Below are 23548 nucleotides of genomic sequence, written 5' to 3'. Positions count from 1 at the left end.
ATACAGGACTTTGTACTGTGGTCTCAACGCAGACCATTAGCTTGGAGTATTCTTTTAAAATTATGAATCATTTCACTGTAACATATCTTCTTTTATGTATTCATTTAGGTCTTCTCATATATATGATGTGGTCCACACCTTAGTTACAATGTGTGCCCCTCAATACAATCAATTCCTTATATTGGGAATTCCCACATACAATTGCCTTGTTTAGTTATATATGGGTACAATTTGAGAGGGAAGGTTTTAGAAATCACACGGGACGCAGGACAATACTTTATTATGTCCATCATTCTGTTACAATCATGCACCCACTGCTAACCCCTTCTAACATGTAGGTTTCTCCCATTAATACTGCGTGATATAATCAGATGCGCGCATCAGAGTCACCAACCACATGGTTCATTCATTCCTAATATTCAAATTCAGGATTAACATCCATTGATATATTCGTATAATTAGATATAGTTGATCCAAATCATATCAACAAACACACCTAAAGGATTCCACGCAATTTTGCTAAGTCATAAGCTTTCTGATGATTCAGAACTCCTTCTAAGATGGCCGCCGTGAAAATCTAACTTTGCTGACTTCCGCCTTGAAGCTGTACACACGTGATTGTACTTAATTATAGTGAAAGTGCTGGTCGCGTAGGAACCAGCGAAGCTACGCCGGTCGAAAGACCCCTGAGCTAATGACTTTTTACATAGTTCCTTAGACCACTGCGCTCGTACTGAGGAGCGCTCACCTAGCATCCGTAGTGACATCAGTCATGTTAGATTTCCAGATGTGCTCAAAGTCATTGATTTTGATTGTTTCCCCTCTTTTTCTCATCTTTGCGTTACACCTGGTCCCGGTTATCTTTTGCAACTGTCTGTTTTGAAACCACGCAATACCTATATTTACACGCGCAGCTCGGACCGCTTCACCAGCAATTGCTGCAACTGCGAGGAAATAGAATCCAGGTATTTTATCCATTCCTCTCTACCAGACCATGCTAAAACATGTCCATTGTTCATGGACACAAGTACTTTAAATTATGTACCATGTATGGTAATACTGCAATTTCATTATGTTTTCTTTCAGTAACTCCTACATTCATCTGATATGATTACGGTAACAAACACGCAATCATAACGTATCTCACCACTCTTAATTTACCTTTTTAATGTATGCACTGCAATTTTGCCTTTAAACAAATACCCAATGGAAGACTAATCACAGCGTTACCGTTTTTTCTCTTCCCTCCCTCTCACTGTTTTATACCTCTTTATTTTTGCCTCACCAAATTGGGACAACACAAATACCGCCATGATTGCTTCGTATCCGTTATCACAGCTAAATCACGGTATTTGTATCTAAATTCTTTTTATACAATGGATGATCAAATATTTACTAATGCTTAATTGTACTCTGATGAACAATGTTTCTACTTTGATGACTGCCTAACTACTACATGCCTAATTGGCAAATCATAATTGTTTTGTTTTAATGTATATTGGAAATCATTCCTTTCAATCTTGGGTTACAATACCGCGCTGATTGCCCCTTTTACCTGTTTTACTTTATAATTATGGTCTATGTGATAATGTACACATGGAACGCGTGTGTTACACTATCACTCCCTTCTTATATATACTTTTTTTTATTATTTTTGAAAAACCCTTGTGTGTGTATAAATTTGTGTTCATGCATGGATTGCAACCATTATTTTATTTACTTTGAATTTAATTCAAATGTTTTTCATCAGCCTCAGAGGAAGAGCAAGGACTGCTCGAAACACGTGCCAGGCTGTTCTACTTTACTTTGCAATAAATCTGCAACTCAGGCAGTATTGGATTTATTTATTGTGTTGGCGCAGTGAAACTGGAAAACCTACTTTAGTTTTGCTTTACCGTGTAGTGCCTGGGCAAGGCTCTCACATCTTCCTGTTGCCTGCTGCCTCCCGACTATTTAGTTTCAGCAAGCGCAAGGTTCCATTATTGGCTTTTTTGTGCCCCATATCATATCCCGCTTGAGATAAGTCCAGCTGCTCAGCAACGCTACCGCAAAACTGTAGTACAGACTTATACCAAAGGTTGGTTTTGCTTACACCTGTAGTACTAGTTGTATGCAGTGGTCCCAAAAGGTACTGCATACAAGCCTTGCCTAACAGACGTCCGCTCAGTTTTCTTGGAGCTGGGAGAGGCATGCTGCTGGGAGCCAGCCAGAGCAGGGGCCTTGGCCTGCAGCCACTTGTTCAGTCGCTTATGCCGATCCTTCATTGTGTGCGAGGACATCCCCTGGCAAAACGAACAATCCTCCTTATGCACCAACAGGCAGTAAAGACATTCGGAATGCTTGTCGTCCGAGAAGACATTCCGCGAGTCGCAGCTAGCTGGAGCAGATCTTGAACTGGGGAGCTGAATCCTTCTCCGACGACATGGTCCACGCGGCGTAGGCCTGAGAATCTTCTGAAGCCTCCAAGAAGAAACTCGACGAAATTTGCTCTAGAGGGGCACTGAAGAAATCCGACAACGGGTCCCCATTAATCGGGTGAGTTGATTGATGGAGCACAAGGCCTGATTGACCAAAAAATAGAGTAATGCTCTAACCAAAAAACGAGAAAAGCTCGAGAGCTAAACACAAGGATTCCCAACACTTGAACGTGCAGTAAAAATCTGAATATGGCTCCAGAGGAAGGGCTTACGTAGAGGGCAGTCATTGGCTGGGGGAAGTATGACTCAGAGTTCAGTGATTGGTTACTAGGAGAAAGACAGTTCAGAAATTAAACTGAAATGTTTCTTTACAGAGGATTCCCAGCCTGACTATGGGGAATATTCATGAGCATGTGAATCCATGCCAGGACCCATGCTGGAAAAGTGCAACCTCCAGTGGTGGAGGGTGAGCCAAGGCAAGTGTAGAGAAATAGACAGCAGCTGGGATTATGGATGTGGGAGGTCGGGGCCCAAGGATGCATAAGGGCCCTGCACACCAGTCAAGCTACTGTGCGATTAGCAGGGGAGAGAGGCAGGGAAGGAAGAGGTAAAGAGGAAAGCCTCGAGGCTTTTCTGGTACTTAAGGAGGTCCTTCTCAAGATGGAGCGAGGGGGAGGCTGTTCCAAAGAAGAAGGCCGCTGAAGAAAGTGATTGACCACCTGCTCACTGTTTAGCAAAAGGCTTCACACGCAAGGGAGTTGGTGCCAGAGGAACGCAGGTGTCTAGAGGGCGAGTATTTAGTCAGAAAGGGTTGCAGATAGATTGGTCCTCGGCCCCAGACAGCCTTGTCGATGAATTTAATCCTTGCTGCGAACGACTTTGAAGGGCAGGAGCGATGCAGACCCTGGGCTTGAGGGCAAGGATAAGTCTTGCGACCTTATTCTGGATTAGCTGGAGGGGTCGCAGATTGGACAAAGGTAGTTTAAGGAGGAGGATACTGCAATAGTCAAGCCTAGAGAGAACCAGAGCCCAGGTAACAGTCCTTGGGGAAGGTGAGAAAGGTAGAATTGTTTTCAAAAGGAAAAGCTGAAAGTGGGACTTCTTGGAAATATCCTCAGTATGAGGGAGGAAAACAGAGGAGTCAGAGGATTCTGAGGTTTATGGCTTCCGAAGAGGGAGCAGTGGGTGAGCCCAGGGAAGACGGCCAGAGTGAAGGGAGGAAGTAGGGTGCCATGGACCCAACAGGGAGGATCTCTGTTTTGCTGGCATTGAGGCAAAGAACATTAGAAGTACACCAGGACGGGATGGCTGAGAGGCAGTCAGGGATGAAGGAAAGTACAAGGGCATTTGTAGGAAGTTTGAAGGAGGAAATGAGGCGTGCCAGCAGATTAAGGTAGATGTTCAAGAGCCAAGGCGAAAGAATGGAACCCTGGGGGACGCCACAGGTGGAGGAGGTAGTAGGGGGAGGAGAAGGTGCCCAGTATGACATTGGAGGAGCGGTCAGTGAGGAAGATGGTAAGCCAGTCCAGTGCCCACTCTGAGACAACAAGAGTGTCATGGAATAAACAAGGACTTGTACAAGGAATACAAATTAACTAACTCATCTGGCTAAAGGTTACTAATTTAATAGGTTTAATAATGTCAGAACTTTCATCTAAAACCCTGTCTAACAGAAAATACTATTCCACTATTTCTGTAATTTATATTGCAATCCGTGGATTTAAATAACGTTCACAATATCTTGACTACAGGGGATTCAAACCAGTGTGCTGCGTTTCAATAGGGAATATGAAAAGAAGATTGGCAGGAGTTGGCCACCAGTGTGGGAAAGAATGTGTGTACATTGCGCGTATTATGCAGGAGTTAAGCAGTTGTGTATGTTGACAAAACATTTACTTGAAAAACACAGAAAAGTAAGTACTAACATTTTGACTCCAGCTTTTAACTTCTATTCTATGTTGTTGGTGTGGGCTGGTAATAACAAATAAGGTCTAATATGGTGAAAAAAAGTCTCCAACCTGAAAACCAGTATTAGGAAAGTACCCAGCTTATCTATGAACACAAAACCTTACAGCACCATGTCGACATAGTTAGAGGAATGGCATGGCTTCACACACCTGAACAACTTGGTAAGGGGGCAAACCCCGGGCATTCTGGTCAAAGGACTGACTGCTGCCATCTAAGTTCCACACAGACTGGGAGGAATTGGCTGCTGCTGCTGCAGCTTCCTTCTCCTGACGAAGGTTATTCCTCTGAATCTGCTGGCGGATGAGGAGCTCTCTAAGTCGCTGCCGCTAGAAAGATGGAGAAAAAAGAAGAAAAGAGAAAAGAAGAAAGCTTTGACGAACAATAAATATTAAACAAGTGAATATTATATTGCATTGGAGTATATTTTGACCAGCCATAGTTAAAGCAGTGAATTCCGTTGAGGAAATAACGGTAATAAAATGTAGTCCGCAAATTACCGGAAACTAAATATTACCATCTTCCAGGACGACCAATTTCAGTAGGCAATGCTTGTTAGGGAGAATTCGCAGAAATGTGCTAATTCCCTTCTACCTTAGAGACCCCGAGCTCTTTTTGCTGGACTTTTACATTTCTAACTAGGAGAGAGAGACCTTTTCCCCAATCTCTCATGTATTTCTCGGATTTGGACATGGTTTTCTTTTGACTTTGGAGTCTGATAAACTCCATAGGCATCATCTTTTACATTGTGTCACACAGCACCTTCAGTGCAGTGACACAGGGAAGGCTCTTAGATTTCCCAAAGGTTTAAATACCTTTTCTTGGTAAAACTACTGTTTCCAAGGGTAGCGAACTGAAATTGACCTAAATTACATTTTGTAACTTTCTAAACCCAGCACACACTAATACAATATGGTGCTGGAGGGGTTACTTAGTATCCCCTTTGTCTAGTTTCTCATTTAACATTTTTATGTAACCCTTTTTACAATTAATGGCTGGTGGCAGTGGTTTACTTTTTACTACCATTTTGTGTTTTTACTGTGGGCTGCAATTGCAACTGCAGTAAGACACCCATGGGTGCTCATTTTGTCAAAATTATCCCGGTCTTTTTTGGCATTTCTTGTTGTAAAGGTCCTTCTAGAGACTTACTCTGTGCGGCAAACACTGTTTGGTCCCTTGGTACGTTTTGTCTTTGGCGGGATTCACGAGTGAAGCCTGCCTCTGGCTCCAGCGTGCCTGGCAGGGGCAGGAAGTGAGGGAGGTGCCCGAAACTCCCTGTGCTTAATCCCCTTGGTTACAGGAATGCACCCTGGGTGATTGGCTGGATGGCTGTCCTCGGAGGACAGCCACCCTGCTGTGTGTGTGACACAGCTGGATGGCTGTCCTCGGAGGACAGCCACCCTGCTGTGTGTGTGACAGTTAGGATGCAAATTAATGGAAAAAACCTGCTTAAAAGGAGAGGATTTTTGCTTGGAAGGCAGAGTTGACCACTGGATGAAGGAATCCGAAGAAGAACTTGGAAGAGACGCTTGCTGCCACTCCTGGACCGTTGGTTTGACTGGTGAAGCCCTGCTGCTGTGCTAAAGCTCCAAATGTGCCTCGAATAGAGAAGCCCTGCAAAGGACGACTTCTCCCCTTGAGTTGGTGGGACCAATCAACCCCACAACGAGCTCATCTGGAAATCCTATCAGAGTTGGCTGTACTTCCATTGCTCCTGCAGGAACCAAAATGCCAGGGAGAGGAACACCAGAATCGAGTCAATGTCATTAAAGTTGGACCCGAGCTCCAGGAAGATCCTCTGGACTCGCAGGAAGCAGGAATGACCAAGCCTGAGACACAACAGAGTGCTGGAACCCAGATGCTAGGAAAGTCTGAAGTGGTATCCGAGAACCGCAGTGTTGCTGTTTGCTACAGACGCAAGGAGCTGAAACCGCAAAGTGCTTCTGAATTGAAGTTTGTTTGTCCATTGCTGCTGCCGACATTCCCATTACAGTGCAGGAGTTCCCAGACGTCTTCCCTCTTGTCCCCACAACTAAGGCCCAAGAACAACAGGATCTGCAGAGCTGTACAGGAACAGAAGCCAGCTGGAACCATTTCTTCTAACCAAAGGTACAGTGAAACTAAGGGGACTTGCCTCTTGTTGTGCAGCCTTGCTTGTTCTCAGTTGAGACTTGTCTTGGTTGCTTTTGCAGAGTTGCTTGCAACTTTGCCCCTCACAAGCCTGCCAGCTTGCGGCCCTTCTGTGATTCGTTATTTCTACAAAGACTTCTAAAACATTGTGCAAGACTATTACTTACCTGCATGTAATGCTTCAGCTCACCTAGACTTTTGTCCAACTAACATTGGCTTGCCTGGCTCCCTTAAAGACAGTTCTTACCTCTGACTTTGTGCTTTAACTTTCCTCCAAGAAAGGGATCATTTAATTTGCATTTGGGGTTAAAAGTACTTACCTGCTTCACAGTAATTGTGTGACCTATATATTATTCTTAAACCCTTTTTGACACCAACTCAGTATTGCTGTAAATGTACCAGTGATATATTAATATCCACAGTGTCAGTTATTTAATTCACCTCAGGGTGTAGGAACCATCTGTGTGCCATCCCAAATGGGTACTTGCTGATTTAGAGAAACAGGGTGTGTATTTTGGAGTGTATTTGTTTGCTGCTTATATATTGCTCCAATCTGAAGAAGGCTTACTGAAATGACTGTTACATTAACAGAGCATGAAGTGGCATCGACCGCTATTGCTATTATTGAGTATCCTCTTAGTGGAACCCAAAATGATGCACGTACCTAGTCAGTAATGTGTGCTAGTCTAAAAGAAAGCATTGCCTCTAATCCCCAGTCAGGGGATTAAAAGAAAGCATTGCCTCTAATCCCCAGTCAGGTGGCAATGTGTGCAATGGAACAGACGCAAAGCAAACTTCCTGACTCGTGGAACATTAAGAATACGATTACTCTGCGCCCTGATGTGAGAAATTTGAATATTGACGCTGGTGAGAAGGTGAGTGCTGCAATTAGAACAGGTCTCTTAATAGTAAGCAGTCGCCACTGAATCGTACTGCTGTATTACACATTTTACATGCTACTGTACCGCTTAGGGTAACAGCATCTGAGGATATTCGAATTGTGGCCCAGGTAGAACATGTAGCCAAGTTTGTCTCTAATGTGTGGTTCAATACTGAAACTACTCTATATCCTACATATAGATATGTGAAGGCCAGATATTTAGGCTGGGATACCTATGTAAAACTGAACACGTCAGTAATAAAAGAAAGAGCCATCAAAGAAAAACAACATAGTAATGTGGCAAACACGAATGTGGATGGATGTCGGAGTACAACTACTGTCCATCCTGGTGGTGATGAGCTTTTTCAGGGCCATAGAGATGGCACTGTTGGAATAAACAGGCCGCTAACAGTCTCCAACGGGTCTGTGAACAAAGCAACAATAACGCTGAGTAAAGCAGCGAATGGCATCACTGACTCACCATGCGATGGGTACTGGCAGTGGCTACCAGTAGCCTTTAAACAACATTTCTCCTTGGAGCATCGATGATTTTGATTTAATATACACATGGAACACGTGGGGGAATTCACATCTCTTTGGTGAAAAAGGTTTGGTAGTAATGTTGGATATGAACCTGATGATTGCCTTACAAGAAACTTGGTTAATAAACAGTACACTTTGACGGTCGTTCCACAGTGCAACAAATAGCCACAAAAGGGCAAAAAGGTAGACCAAAAGGAGGCTTATTAATCTCTGTTAGACCACCATGGACCATTGAAGTAGGAACAAGGGTACTTACCTGTAACTGTTGTTCTCCAGCATGGGTCTGGCATTGATTCACATGCTCATGAATAAAGAATACATAGCAGTACACACATGCACAACCACAGGAGGTGGCAAGGCTCAACATTAAGCATCTCTTACCCCCTCACCAGGCTCACCTTCAAGTGAAATGGTTGCGAAGCACTGTTTGGCTGACTCTTGACTCCTCCCTGGAAACCCGGTCGATGCAGTAGAATCTCGGAAAGGTGTGCGTTGACCTCCACGTAGCAGCCCTGCAGATGTCCAGCAGGAGCACACCAGACAGGAACGCTGTAGTTGCAGCGATCGCTGTGGTCGAATGGGCTCTCGAACATCCAGGTCGGTTTGCCAAACAGTGACAATGGGTGATGCAGCCAGATGTCCACCTGGAAATGGAAGCCTTGGAGTGGGCCTTCCCTTGGTTCACAAGGCCAAAGTTGACAAACAGCTGTGATGACTTCTGAAAACTCTTCGTGCGGTCCATGTAGAACTTCAGCGCTCTAGCCCCATCTAGTGAGTGCAAACTCCTCTCAGCCGGCGACGAAGGCGTCAGGAAGAAAACAGGTAACACCAATGGCTTGTTTAGATGAAAGTCCAACTGCACCTTGGGCATGAAGGAGGGGTGCGTCCGCAGCACTACCCCCGTTTCATGAAAATGTTAAGTACAGAGGTTTACAGGAGGGGGCCTGGATCTCTCCCACTCGTCGTGCGGAGGTAATGGCCACAAGAAACGCTGTCTTCCATGATAAGAATTTCAGCACGCTGAATGCATAGGCTCGAACGGAGGGCCGATGAGCCTAGTCTGCACCACATTGAGCTCCCTCACCGGCGGGAACGAGCAGAAAAGTCCTTTCATGAACTCCTTGGCCAGGCGGTGCGACAACAGCGACAACCGCCCCGGAGTTCTGGTGTAGCGGGAGATACCCGCCAGATGAATCTTGATGGAAGTGTGCGCCAGCCCCGCTTTGGCCAGAGACCGCAAGTACGGCAGCACCTGAGGGGCCATAATCCATAGAGGGTTTATCTTCTGTGCACGGCACCAGACGGAAAGCCGCTTCCACTTATGTCCATAGCACTTCAGTGTAGACGAAGCGCTGTCCTTGGCAAGTACCTCCTTGCAGTCCGCCGGGATCTCGTATCCTCCAAACACTAGTGTTGCAGGAGCCAGGCCTGCAAGTTCAGCGACCCTGGGTCGTGGTGCAGAATCGAACCTCATGTAAAGACTGCAAGGGGGCTGGGGGTCTGTACTTCTGCGCTCTATATGGTAGAGGAGAGGCACAGAGGACCCAAGCCAAGATACTCTATTACTGGTAACTTAGTCGAGCAATCAAGACCTAGCTTCTCAGGAGGTGATGCAGGCTGGTTCTTAAGTATAGTGTAGTTCCCCAAGCACCCACAAAGGAATGTCCACACACTGTATTAGTTAAAACACAGTCTTAATTATATACATTTCAAGGTTATGTACACAATCACAATAACTCACTGTGCTCAGTAAATCTACAATGGCAAATATATACAGTTCTAAGTGGTACCACAATTATTATTAGATTTCATTAAAGTGCATCAACTGTACCCTGGTTAAATGTCACAAATCACTTAATAAAGGTAACCAATAATAGACATCAGTGGAAAGCAGTTGGTTAGAACAATTGGCAGAATACTGGCCCCTACCACTAGACACAGCTCTGTGTGGAGATCCACCCCCCCTCCCCCAACCTGGGCAACCTGTAAAGTAAATATATATCACAAGCCCAGTCCATATATTGTTCTACAAGTCTTATTTCCTTCTATAATGTTTCTACCACCCCAATATACCTGGAATAGTGTTAGGCGAGTCGTCGACGGATCCCTCTTGAGCGGCTCCCTTTAAGCAGGAGCCACAGATCATCGAGATCCCTCTAAGAAAGTGAACTCTGCGTCGAGGCGGCAGCTTCGGTCCCAGCGGTGCCAGTCGATGATGATTCGAAGACGTCCTGCAAGGAAGAGGCATGAGGGCACCTTAATGTCGATAGTTCAGAAACGCAAAGAGATTGTGAAGAACTGTGGCCCAGCAAGGGCGTCGAGTCGTCCGGCGTCTCTACAGTCGTTGGGTGGCGGGAAACCCACTGACGTATGTTCCTCGGCGCGCCGACGGTCTGGCCTTCTGCGGCGTGACAAGGCGGGCGGCGGTGTGGACGAATGCCTCCGTGAATCAAAAAGTCTTAGGCGAAGGAGCGTTTAGCTGTGGTCGGCGGCACGGCGTCAATCGGTCCCCTCTTCCGGGCAACACGGCTTCGACGGGCCTCCAGCGGTTATAGCAAACTTGTGAACCTTGGTCGACGGAGGCGGACAGAATGTCTGGTGCTGGTCTTCATTCTCCTCGGCATTCCCAGTCTCCGGTCGGCAGCTTTTCGAGGGTCTGACTTCCAGGGCGCTTCGGCAAAGGTTAGCGGTGCTAGATGGTCCCTCGGAGCACGGGAAGAGGGCGCCTACCTGGTCCTCTCTTGGATCAGTCTCGGCCGCTTTGTGCAAAGGGAGACAGCAGTCAACCTTCAGGCTCGGCTTCGAGATTAAGCGCAAGTTTCAACTTCCGTTTCTGAACGATTTCTAGCAGTGAGAGGCCACCAGATATACTAGTTCTGCTGGGTCACAATCAGGCAACCAATCACTCAGAATGGCATTCAGCAGCCAGTCAGCCAATCAAGCATACCGTTCCTTCAGGCCATTCTCCTCCCTCTCAGACACTCACAACAAGCAATGTGTATTGGAACAAGTACCCAGTTTCGAGCAGGGCTGTCTCAGTCATCGTGTCAAACACCAGAAACCAGACGTCCACAACAAGAAGTGCATATTGGTCACACACTCCATTCACCCAGGTTCCCCCCACAGGGTGTACCCACAACATACAGTCACTGGGAAGGCTCCAGCCAGTCTGGCCTGGACTTCACAACACCACCATATATCGAACTTCCAGGGGGAAGTGACAGAGTCAGGGCTTCCCAGGACTTTGGGAAAACAAGGTAACAGGCAATAGAAAAACATACAATAGGGGCACAGGTTTGCACCCCCCACCCATGGGTGCCATAAGGGTATCCCAGGGGCCTGAACACCAAACCAAAAACAGGAAGAGCTGCACTGTCAGGAGTCCCACATGGACTCCTGGCAGAAAACAAAACAAATGAAAAAAAGGACTACAGGACAAGGACAGGGACAGGGAGGTCCTGTCCCTCATATGCATTTCCAACATCACACCTCCTTCCCTGGCGAGAAGATCTGCATTTGCGGGAAACGTGACTGGAGGGGACGCTGACAAGTCCAGACGGTCGGGTACTATATCTGTCTCGGCCACGCCAGTGCAACAGGGATCATCGTGCACCGGGACCGTCTGAGTTGACTGATGAGTCGCAGAAGCAACGACAACGGCGGGAACGCATAGAGAAACAGGCCATTACAGGGGAAGAGCAAGCATCCCCCATGCTCCCCGGCTGGGGAAACCTAGTGGCGAACCTCCGGCACTTGGTGTTCGTTGTCGCAAACAGCTTGATGTGGGGATTGCCCCCATCGTCGGAACAGGAGATCCACTTGATCCTGCCAAAGCTCCCACTCGTGGCACGAGCGCAGCTCCCTGCTGAGCGAGTCGGCGATGATGTTCTTCACTCACGCCAGATGAAACGGGACGAGGAAAATCCCCTGGGCCACGGCCCAGTGCTATAGGTCCTGTGCCTCTCTGGAGAGTGCTGGGGATCTGGTGCCCCTCTGCTTCCGGATGTAGAACATTGTGGTGGTGTTGTCCGCCAAGACCTGTACTACCTTTCCTTAGAGGGACAGAAGGAAAGACTTGAGGGCCCAAAACACTGCCCGTAGCTCCAGAATGTCGATATGCAATGACTTCCCCTTCGGGCAGCAACAGGCCTCTTGCGTGGAGACCTCTGTGTGCGCCCCATCCTTCCAGGGAGGCGTCCGTCATGACCGTCTTCTGATGAAGTGGGGTCTGGAAGTCTGTGCCCGCCGACAGAGGCGCGCGGACACCCCACCACCGTATCGCTTGACGGAATGTCTAGTCGAGAGAGATCTTGAAGCTTCCCAATACCTGATCCAACGGGCATCAAGGTACTCTTGCAGTGGCCGCATCCGCAGCCTGCACAGTCGAACGAGGTATATGCATGACCATCATGCCAATAAAGGTTTTGATGGACCTCACCTTTGCCATCTTCAGGGTCAACAGCTGTTGCACATTGCCCAGGATGGCCACTATCCTCTCCTCCGACGGTGTTGCCAGGCACGACACTGTTGTGTCGAGACCCCAGAAACAGTGAGTCTTGTGATGGCACCAAGCAAGACTTCGCATAGTTTACAGAGAACCCCGCCTCTGTCAGCAGCTGGACGGTTTCCGCCGTGTGAGCGAGGCCTATCTCACTCGATTTCGCTCGGATGAGCCAGTCTTCCAGGAACAGGTAGACGTGGATCCCTCGTAGACGCAGCTGCGCCGTCACCGGCGCCAGGCACTTGGTGAAAACCCTTGGCGCTGACTTTAATCCGAAGGGGAGGGCCTTGAACCGATAGTGCTGGCCTTGAACCACAAAGTGCAGGAACTTGCGGTGCTCCTTGTGGATGGAGATGTAAAGGTAAGCATCCTCCAAGTCCAGCGACGACAGGAAATCCCTTTCTTCCAGCTGTCCTAGCACGTGCTGAAGGGTGACCATCCGAATCTTCTGGGATCTTATGTATTTGTTCAAGCAGCGGAGGTCCAGGATGGGCCGCCAAGTGCCCGTCTTCTTGACGAGGAAGTACCGAGTGCACACTCCGAAGCCTCTTTGGGACGAGCTCCATCACGCCCTTCTTCAGCATTGCTCTGAGGGACGTAGTTTTCCCCCTGGCCACGGGTGATATACGAGGACACTTTCGTTGGAATTCCAGAGTGTGTCCGTGGGCCAGCGCGTCCAGCACCAAACGGTCGGTGGAGGTGGTGTTCCACACGCTGACCAAGTTCCCCAGCAAGCCTCCCACCAGGGTGCGCGCCCGACGTCCCGGCCGGTTAAGTCCTGCTTTGCCATGCAGGAGCTGCCTTGGGGACCTTGGCGATGACAGCAACCTCCTCTGGGCTTGCTGCGGCCCCTGTAGGCCTCCTGGGTCGAAGAGCGGGACGGTTGATGGTAAGATGACACAAAGCCACCAAAGCATTTGGATGAACCCTGGGACTTTCCTGTGGAGGTCCGAGAGGACCGCCGTCACTACTGAAGCGTACTTAAATTGCTCGCTGTCTCGGTATCCGCCTTGATGGCCTGAAGAGACTCGTCCACAGTCTCGACAAACAAGTTATTCCTGTCGAAAGGCATGTCCAACATGCTCGACTGCACACCCTGGCGGAAGTTAGTGGCCTTCAACCAACCCCGCAGATGAAGGCAAACGCTGTTGCCCATCTGGCGGAACCCCATATCGGCGAGGTCTGTGGCCACCGTGATGGCATAGTCCAATGCCACCTCGCCTTCCTGCAGGATCTCCAGCGCTTCCGCTCTTGTCGCCGGGAAGGAAGTCCAGGAGGGGAGCAATCTTTAACCAGAGCTCTCTGTCGTAACAAGCCACAATGGTGAGGGCAATGGCCACCTTGATAGTCGTTGCTGCCAACGAGATTACTCGTCCCATGGCGTCCAGCTTCTTTCCCTGGCTGTCTGGGGGGGGGGGGGGGGTGGGGGTATGGGGGCTGGGCTTGCAGAGGACGTCGACGCACACGTAGACTTCTTCCTAGCTGCCGCTGAGACAACCGAATCTGGGGAAGGCTGTGATCTCAAGCACTTGGGTGCAGAGTCCGGCACCCTGTACTTTTTCTCGTACCAGTCACACTTCACCCGGGCAAAGGACGGGTTCTTCATGAGGGTCAGTCCCTCGTCCCAAATGTCATCCAACAGCGGGATAGACAGCACAGTCTTCCTCTTAACCTCCCTGTGCTGGTACAGGAAGCCTTCCTTTTCCTCGTGAGCCAGTTGGAACAACTCTGAGGCCATCGAGATCATGACATGAAACAAGCCAATCTCGTCGGGCAGCGAGGCTCTGGGCGGCGGGGACGGGAGATCCACTCCGCCGCCTTCGTCCATACCCGTGCCCGTCGTCGCCGTATCCGGTTCCGTGTCGTCCCTCGGTGGAGGGGAGGGAGGCGATCGATAAGGAGGTGGAGGATGAACTCTCCTCTTCTTGTGCAGAGGTTCTCCTGATGGCCCAGGTGCCGCGGGGTCTCCCGCCGGCACTAGGGGCATCCTTGTCCGAATCTGAGCACTGGGGGTGCAAATCCTGAAGGATGTCCACCGAAATGTCCGCCGGAGGCGGCGGTGCCTGCAGCAGAGGGGACGGCGCAATGGCGGCATGTCCGCCTGATCCTCACTGCCCAGCTCCTCCTCGTCGGTGTTTTCGCCACTCTCCACATCTGCCTCATCGGGGTGCCTCCCATAGGACCTGGCCTCGACAAGCTTTTCGTCCAATACGGTCTTAACAGCAAGCTCCTACTCTGAGAGGTCTGTGCCTTGCAGGACTACTGTGCCCCCCGCCCCTCTTCTCAATCAGGGGAGACTACTTCAGGGAGATGACCAGCATCGTCTTCACCAGTGTCTTCTCTACGGGCAGAAAAGATTATTCCCTCCTGGCCGGCAGGGAAACTCTTGCTCTCGGGGCTATTTCCTGTGAACCCGCTTCAACGGCCAGGGACACCACCATTCCTTCAATGGAGGTTTTCGCTGGGTGAAGTTAGGCCTTCACGTCCTTGGTCGCGCTTGGGGCCCGCCACGTGGGGGGAGGGTCAGCGCCACGCTCCCCTTTGGCCATCTCCGTCAGAGCCAACTCTGACTTCTCCAGAAGTTTACCCAGGCGCTCCGACTTCCTCTTCTTCGTCGAGCTGGACAGTTTGCTCGTGGGCGAAAGTGCCGAGATGCTGCGCCCGCCCTGGCCGCTGAGGTGCCTGCCCCAACGGTGCTCCCTGACTCGCAGTGCTTTGCCTTCTGTTGGGACGCCATCGCCGGAGCGCCCTCAAAGGTCTTAGAGGACCGCTTGGATTTCTTCTTTTGGCTGGGTGACCAGGACTCACCCGACTGGAGCCACTTGGTAAGCCCCTTGCGACGGTCCTTCATGGTGCGGGGAAAAATATCCTTGCAGAATGCACAGGCCTCCTCCACATGCGTCTGGTCGGTATTTAGGCAGTAGAGGCACAGGGAGTGCCCATCGTCCAGGAAAATGTTCTGTAGGCCGCATCTACGGCACATCCTGAACAGAGGCGTTGAGTCCCCCATCTTCAGCCATGTCCACGTGGCGTAGGCCTCCAAGAATCTTCTGTAATCCTCCAAGAAGGGAACTCGACGATAAATTGCCTTTGAGGGATGCAGAAAGTCCTGAAAACCGGGTCCCAGTTAGTCAGATGATGGATCGATGGAGCTTGAGGCTCGATTGACCAAAATAAATTAGTGCAAACTCTTAGAAAAATCACAAACGCAGTAAAAGCTTTTGAGCTATAGCACGAGGACTCCCAACACTTGAACGTGTGGTAAAAATCTGAAGATGGCTGCCAGAGGAGGGGCTTAGGTAGAGGGCAGTCATTGGCTGGGGGTAGTATGACCCCCTGAGACCAATGATTGGTTGTTATGAGAAAGACCCTTCAGAAGTTAAACTGAAACTGATTTTTTTCTTTACTGAGGATTCCCAGCCTGAAGATAGGGAATATTCATGAGCATGTGAATCCATGCCAGACCCAATGCTGGAGAACTTAAAGAATCCTGTATGACCGATCAAGTAGTTAAATTAACCAACAAACTGTGTGTACGAATAGTTATGAATATATACGATTCCCTCAAATTTAGTAGAAACAGTAAGTAATATAAATATAGTGGAAAAAGTACTAAATATCTATAACCATAGCTATCTCCTCTGGATAATTGGCGATTTTAATGCAGAAATTGAGCTAACATCATTTGGTGGGTCACTGCATACCACACAAAAATCATCGCCTGGTCCAAGAATTTGTATGAATAGACAAGGGTGTGTTATGGTCAAAAATGCTATCATATGGGCTCTTTAGAATGAATGGAAACACCCCTAGTGACCCAAATACGACCTACATCGCCGTTCAGCGTCAACTGATTATATGTTTTGTAACAGTGAAGGGCTCCGTTACATAAAAGATATGGCAATTGTCCGGAGAGATGAAAGTGATCATCTCCCCCCGCTGTGCGATACTGGAATTGCCTGTAAATCAGTAGACCAAACCAGTTGGATCGTGTGAACGAGGGTAAACATTGAATACAATGGCATCAAACGAACCTAGAAGTTGCTAATAGAGCTGTAGTAGAAATTATACCAAACTATTTCATATCATGCACGTTACAGGCCAATGGCATATATATTCGCACAATATCCCAATTTGCAGAGATGATGGCTCATACTGCCACAAAAGTGAGCAAGGATCGCAACTGCAAAACTGTCCACAAGCGTTCTAATAACCAAGAGAAAATACACTGATAAAGCAATTAGTACAGCTAAAAAGATAATGTGTAAGGAAATTGCAGCAACATTAAAGCTTTGGTCAGGGCCTCCACATTCAATCAAGATATCTGCACAAATTAAAGCCATCAATAAGTGTTAATATAAATGGTTGAAAGAAACTCCATAGAGCCAATTAGGAAAAAGTGCGGTGGTAGCAAATAGCAAATCTTGCGCTATGTAATAACTTCTGCGATATGGGAAGTGATCCGTGAATCAAAGAAAAGAGAAATAACAATAAATTGCATATCTGAAGAGCAATGGAGGAAACATCATATCCACCTTGGGTACCTCTAGTGATAATGAGTCAATGTTGCCCACGACTAATGCCATATTGCAATGTAGGGCCTCTGTATTAGACAAGCTTAATTATTGAGAAATTAAATAATTCGAGAGCAGCTGGCCCAGATGGTGTCTGTAACAATCTATTAAAACTTACTCCAGAACTTTGGGCATCTGCACTACATAAAGTATTTGTAGTAATTGGAGCTCCGGGAATACTACCAGAATCATGGAAATCAAGCCATAGATTAGCCATTTATAAAAAAGGCTGCTTGGGAAAATCCCTTAAACTACAGGATGTTGGCCATGCTGGATGTCCCGCCAAAAATATTTGCAAGAACACTATTGGCCGAATTAAATTATTGGATTAGTTTAAACAACATCCTACCAGCCAATCAGACGGGCTTTCAGCCTATATCTATCTAGCACTATTCACAATCTGGCAATATTAACATTGGCAATAGAATATGCATGGTATCGAGGGAAATTAATGTTTACTGTGCGTTTATAGATTTTTTTTCCGCCGCGTTTGACTCTGTATTCAGAAATAGACTGTGGAACAAGTAACGTCAGTGGGACATTCCAGAGGGGCTTTTAAAAATGCTCCTGTCGCTATAATCAGAAACAGTACGCATACGATTAGATGCCCGAGGGACGTTGTCTGCCCCTATACTAACCGGCCGTGCAGTCAAACAAGGTTGTTTAGTGGCAGCCACCCTTTTTAACTTATACCTAGCTGACATGATTCACTGCTTTGCAAGCCTGTTAACAAATCCCATGAAGGTAGGTCTTTATTAGTGGGTTGGCTGCTAATGGACCACACACCGACAGGCAAACAGAACATGTTAGATGCGCTAGCAGGCTATTGTAAAATCAATAGGTTGGAAATTAGCATATCAAAAAGTAAGAGTATGTTTTTTTCACCCAAAAGATGTCCAAAAAAATACACGTGGCACATAAATAGTACTCTATTAGAGCAAGTTAAAGAACATAAATATCTAGGTGTCTTAGTTGATGACAGACTGAAATGGGACAAACACTGGGAGCAGTCAACAGCAAAATGCCTGGTATCAGCAAATGCAGCGAGTAGCTTCATAGAAAGAAATGCTGGATACTCTGTACATGCTGTGTTAATGATGTACACGGCTAAAATCAGTCTATTATATGGAATTGAAATCTGGGGTCATAAATATCAGCCCTTGTGTAAAAGTACTAAGCAAAGCTAATTCGTAAATTGCTCCGGCTACCATGCAATATCACTGTGGAATACTTGTATCTAGAGTTTGATATAAAAAGTATCCTTCATGAGTATTAGTCTGACAGTATTGTGTTATGTGAATCTCACGACGGTTGAGAATAACAATTGTCAACTACATGTAGGCTTTTTTAAACATTGACAGATGTAGCACAATGGGGACACTTGGTGTTATTAAAACTTTATACCACAAGTGGGCCAATGGGTACGAAAGCATGACCCAGATGACCCACTTCCCACAGTTCAAACGATGGTTTAAAAAGAAGGTTGCTGTCTATTGCTATAAATGTCATAGTAGAATTAGCTACAAAATCTCATAGTGGTTCGTTTTGTGGTTATAGGATGGAGAGAACAGGAAAACCGAAATATATCATGACAGGCCTATCCTAGCCCACCGATACTCAGACACTACCTTATGAAGTTCAACTACAGTGAGAAGGTGCTCAATTAAGTATATGTAGATCTGCGAGAATGTGTTGTCTGTGTGGGTGCCAAGTCCTCGAGTCACTCAGACCCCTAATGGTTTATTGTGAAAGTCTTTCGGTCGTGAGCAATAAGTATTTAAAGTCCTATGATAACAATTGATTTTAATAATACTCCTGATTTATGGATGACATTCATGAATGGAGAGGATATTGTATATCTTTTTCATGGTGAAATTGTATTCGAAGATTTTAGAGATTTTATATCTGTATGACGTATTTCAGATCTTTATAGATGCACTAATGAACTTGAAGTAATTGAACTTAGTGTATGTAATTTTATGTATTCAATGTAATAGTTTACTGTTGTATATACAAAGCCAAAAGGCTGAAAGTATATTATCAAATAAATTAATTAATAATTGTTTAATCAAGATACCTTGAGTGTAAGAGTTTATTTGAATACTTGCCATTACTCATATTGACCCCTCTTGAGATAAGCCTGGCTGCTCAGCCACACTACCAACCTGTGTAGTACAGACATATACCAAAGGTTGGGTTCCTATTGCCAGGAGGTCAAGGTTGCTGTAGTCTCCCAAAGGTTAGCACATATAATCTTGCCTAACAAAAACAATACCTGCATACAAGAAAATATGATGGCCGTTCAATGAAATCCCAGAAGAAGCCGAGCAAGTGAGTGGTCTCGATGAATGGTGACGTCATACAGATCTGAGCTGACGTACCTAGAAGAGATGCTGAGACTGGGGAATACAGATATTCTATAAGGCATCAAGAAAGCATCAAGGATAAGTGACATCTTGGGATCAAGGTGAAGAAGCTTATGCCATAAAATGGATGAAGAAATCAAGTCATTTTAAACGTGTACAGATGCAAAAGAAACGCAAGCAAACCAAGTATTCTAGAGGCTAGCTTTATAGTGAATAAATTGCGATATGTATATATATCAATGCATTACTTACCGTAAAAGCATTTGATGGTTGCATCCGCTTAGATTCACATGCTGTGCGTAGTCCGACATCCAGTGGTCACTGCAGAGTATTGCATTTTGTTTTTCATAGTCAAAAAGGGGACGTCGACAAGGCGTGTCTGTAACACTATCCCTATAGTGACGTGCAGTGTACCCACAATCCCTCACGCGTCGAGGTCCCTCTGTATTTTTTCGGCCCTGAGGGAGCCTATTAGACGTGAGTACAGAAAAGAGAGATATAGAAGAAAGTCTATGTTCCTTCCATCCGAGCGGGGAGGATGGGTGGGCGCATGTGAATCTAAGCAGATACAACCATCAGAAATACTTTTACGGTAAGTAATGCAATGTCTTCTGATGTTTGTTAATCTGCTTAGAATCACATGCTGTGCATAGACTAGCGAGCAGTACCCGGAGTTGGAGGTGGGTTGTGAGAAGGATCAGTAGAAAAAAGATGTCTTAATACTGCTTGTCCCACCTGGGAATCAGACCTAGAGTGGGCATCTAGACAGTAGTGTTTTGTAAAGGTGTGAACAGAGCTCCAGATTGACACTTTGCAAATGGACTCAAGAGGGACATTTGCAATGAAAGCTATGGAAGCCCCGGTGCCTCGAGTGGCGTGTGCTCTTGGCTTGAAGGGTAGTTCTCTCTTAGCAAGAGAAAAAGAGTGATGCATTGTCCAATCCATCTAGAAATAGTGGATTTTGAAACTGCATCTCCTTCTCTTCCTGCTGCCATTGAGACAAAGAACTGATTAGTCTTTCTCAATGGTCTAGTTATTTCCATATAAAACATCACAGCTCTGCCAACATCCAGTGTATGCAGGCTCTTCTCACCTAAGTTTGAAGAATTTTGAAAGAACGTTGGTAATTCTATAGACTGGTTGACATGGAATTTAGAGATAAATTTTGGTGCAAACCTAGGATGTGTGTGTAGAACCACCTTATCCTTGTGAACTGTTACAAAGGGGTCTAGTACGGAGAGCGCTTGTAGTTCACTTACTCTCCTAATGGAGGTGATAGCTATTAGAAAAGCAGTCTTAAGAGTGAGGTCTTTAAGTGTTGCTTTGTGCATGGGTTCAAAGGGAGACCCCATGAGCCTGGTTAGTACCACATTTAGGTCCCATCCGGGAGCGGGATTAGCTATGGGAGGGTGGATCCTCTTCACTCCTTCCATGAAGGTTTTAATAACTGGGACTTTACACCACGACACTTTAAGTTGGGAAGTGATGTATGCGGAAAGTGCAGCTAAATGGACTTTAATAGGAGTTAAACACCAAGCCTGAGTCTAGTAGGTGAGTCAGGTACAGAACAATTTGTGTGGGAGAGCAGTCAACCGGGTTGATGCTCCTTCCCCTACACCAGATGACAAATCTTTTCCGTTTGCTAGAATAGCAGTGACGAGTGTTAGGCTTTCTAGCCTCCCTGAGAATGTCCATGCATCTCTGCGGGAGTTGTAAATGTCCAAATTCTATGATCTCAAGAGCCAGGCTGCTAAGTTCATGGTCTGAGGGCATGGATGTAGTGTCCTGCCCTTGTCCTGTGACAGCATGTTGTACAGGCAGGGAAGTTTCACAGGAGGAGATAGGGACATCTCCATCAAGTGAGCGAACCAACGGTGTCTGGCCCACATAGGGGCCACCAGTATCATGGTAACTTGTTCCTGGTGCATCTTGTGCACTATCTTGTTGAGAAGGGGAGTCGGGGGGGGGGGGGGGGTGGGGGGTATTAGCGTAAACAAATTTCCCTGACCATGGTATCGATAGATCGTTCCCCTTGGATTGGTTCTGGGGGTACCTGGAGGCGTAATCTTGGAATTGGGAGTTCTCCAGAGTTGCAAACAGATCTATTTCTGGGAATCCCCATTGTGTGAAGACGTCGAAGACGATGTCTTCGTGTAACCGCCATTCGTACTCTGAGGGCAGAGGGAAGTCTCTGCTGAGTTTGTCTGCTAGCAGATTGCGTTCCCCTGGTACATGTTGCGACAGTAGGAACATGTGTTTGAGAGCCCACTTCCAGATGTTCTGGGACAGCTTGGACCGTCCTGGAGAGTGAGCGCCCCCTTACTTGTTGAGGTAGTACATGACTGTGGTGCTGTCCGTGAGGACCATCACCGTCTTCCCTTGCAGGTGTGCCTGGAAGGCTTTCAGTGCCTTGAACACAGCTAGTAGCTCCAGTAAGTTTATGTGCTTGGATGCTACGCTCGGAGACCAAACTCCGTGAGCAGTCTGATGGGATAGGTGAGCCCCCCCCATCCTGTGAGGGTTCGTCTGCGGTTAGAGTGGCTTCCACTGCGGGAGTGGCGAATGGTTTCCCTATTACCAGGTTTTCCTTCGACCACCACCGTAGCGAGAGAACCAAGGCCTGCGAGATCACCACTAGATCGTCCCATTGTCCGCTGGCCTGACACCACTGGCTGTTGAGCCACTCTTGCATTGGGCGCATGCGCAGGCGCGCGCGAGGTACCAAATAAATACATGAAGCCATCATTCCTAGTAAGCGCATTGCTTTGCGTACCGTCACCTCTCGACCGGCCACATATTGAGGGATTTGAAACAGCATGTTTTGGACCCTCTCGTTGGAGGGGAAGACTAGGCCGTCCTTCGTTCGAAATAGAGCCCCTAGGAATTGTTTGATCTGGCTGGGGTCTAAACTGGACTTCTTCTCGTTGATGGAGAAGCCCAGTTGAAACAAAAGGTCTACAGTCTTTTGGGTATTTGAGAAGCATGTTTTGTAAGAATCCCCTGTTATGAGCCAATCGTCGAGGTAAGGGTATACTGGGATGGACAACCTGTGCAGGTGGGCCGCTGCCACTGCCAGTACCTTCGTGAATACTCTCGGCGCTGATGCTATGCCGAAGGGTAGCACTCTGAACTGGTAGTGTTTGCTCCCTATCATGAACCTGAGGTATTTCCTGTGCGCTGGCAACATTAAAATATGAAAGTATGCATCTTTCACGTCCAGTGTTGTCATGTAATCTCCCTATGAAAGCAGGGGGATTACCTCCTGTAGAGTCACCATACAAAACTTTTGAGGTTTGACAAATTTGTTCGCTGGGCGCAGATCTAGTACAGGGCGCATGGTTAAGTCCTTTTTGGGTACAAGGAAGTACACTGAATAAATACCTTCTGTTACCTGTGATAGAGGCACGACCTCTATAGCTCCTTTTTCTAGTAGTTGGTCCACTTCTTGAAGAAGGATGGCGAGGTGTTGTGGCGGCATGCGTCGTCCCCTTGGGGGTCTGTACGTAGGGGAACTGTTGAATTCTATACAATAACCGTGGCTATGGTTGATAGTACCCAGCGGTCTGATGTTATACCCTCCCATGCTGGAAGAAAGGATGTTAACCGGCCCCCGACCGGCAATGCATGGGAGGGGACCCGAATCTTTGAGTCATTCAGTGTTGGTATCTTGGGAACCTCTAGGGGTAGGACCCCGACCTCCTCCCTTGCCACAACGTTGTCCTCTTTGGTTGTATTGTCCACTGGTGCCTTGGTTAGAGGACCAGTTACCTGCAGAGTATTGCTGCTGCTGTTGTTGCTGATGCTGGCGTTGGCCTCGAAAAAAGCGTTTGTTGCCATAACCACGTTTGTTGGGAGGCCTTGAAATTTGGTCTAGGGTTTTGATGGTGTCAAATTCCTTCTTTGCAGTCTCTAGTGCCTCATCCACCGCCTTACCAAAGAGGTTTGCATCTTCTATAGGTTTGTTAATTAGAGATGCTTGTGTTTCAGGTTTAAAGCCGGAATTACGTAGCCATACATGGCGTTTGAGGAGGATTCCTTGGACTAGGGAACGACCAGCCGTTTCTGCAGCATCAGAGTATTTTTAATGATGCTTTGGTTGACTAAGGTCCCTTCAGGGACCGTAGCTAGAAGCCGAGTGCATAGGGGTTCCGGTACCTCCTCAATGTCCTTAC

General features: G+C 47.2%; 1 protein-coding gene across 3 annotated transcripts in view; it reads right to left on the bottom strand.

Moving 5' to 3' along the window:
* KMT2D (lysine methyltransferase 2D) overlaps positions 1–23548 on the bottom strand; it is a 2224302-nt gene that overhangs the window by 942021 nt on the left and 1258733 nt on the right. For all 3 annotated transcript variants that reach the window (XM_069653836.1, XM_069653837.1, XM_069653838.1), the window contains one exon: positions 4535–4711. In XM_069653836.1, coding sequence (XP_069509937.1) covers positions 4535–4711 — 177 coding nt within the window. The remainder of the gene's footprint in view (positions 1–4534; positions 4712–23548) is intronic.

This window comes from Ambystoma mexicanum, chromosome 3q (genome assembly GCF_040938575.1).
Source record: "Ambystoma mexicanum isolate Mex_15411 chromosome 3q, UKY_AmexF1_1, whole genome shotgun sequence".
Taxonomy (NCBI): Eukaryota; Metazoa; Chordata; class Amphibia; order Caudata; family Ambystomatidae; genus Ambystoma; species Ambystoma mexicanum.
The sequence above is the reverse complement of the archived record's forward strand: the minus strand, read 5'-3'. Positions and strand labels throughout refer to the sequence as shown.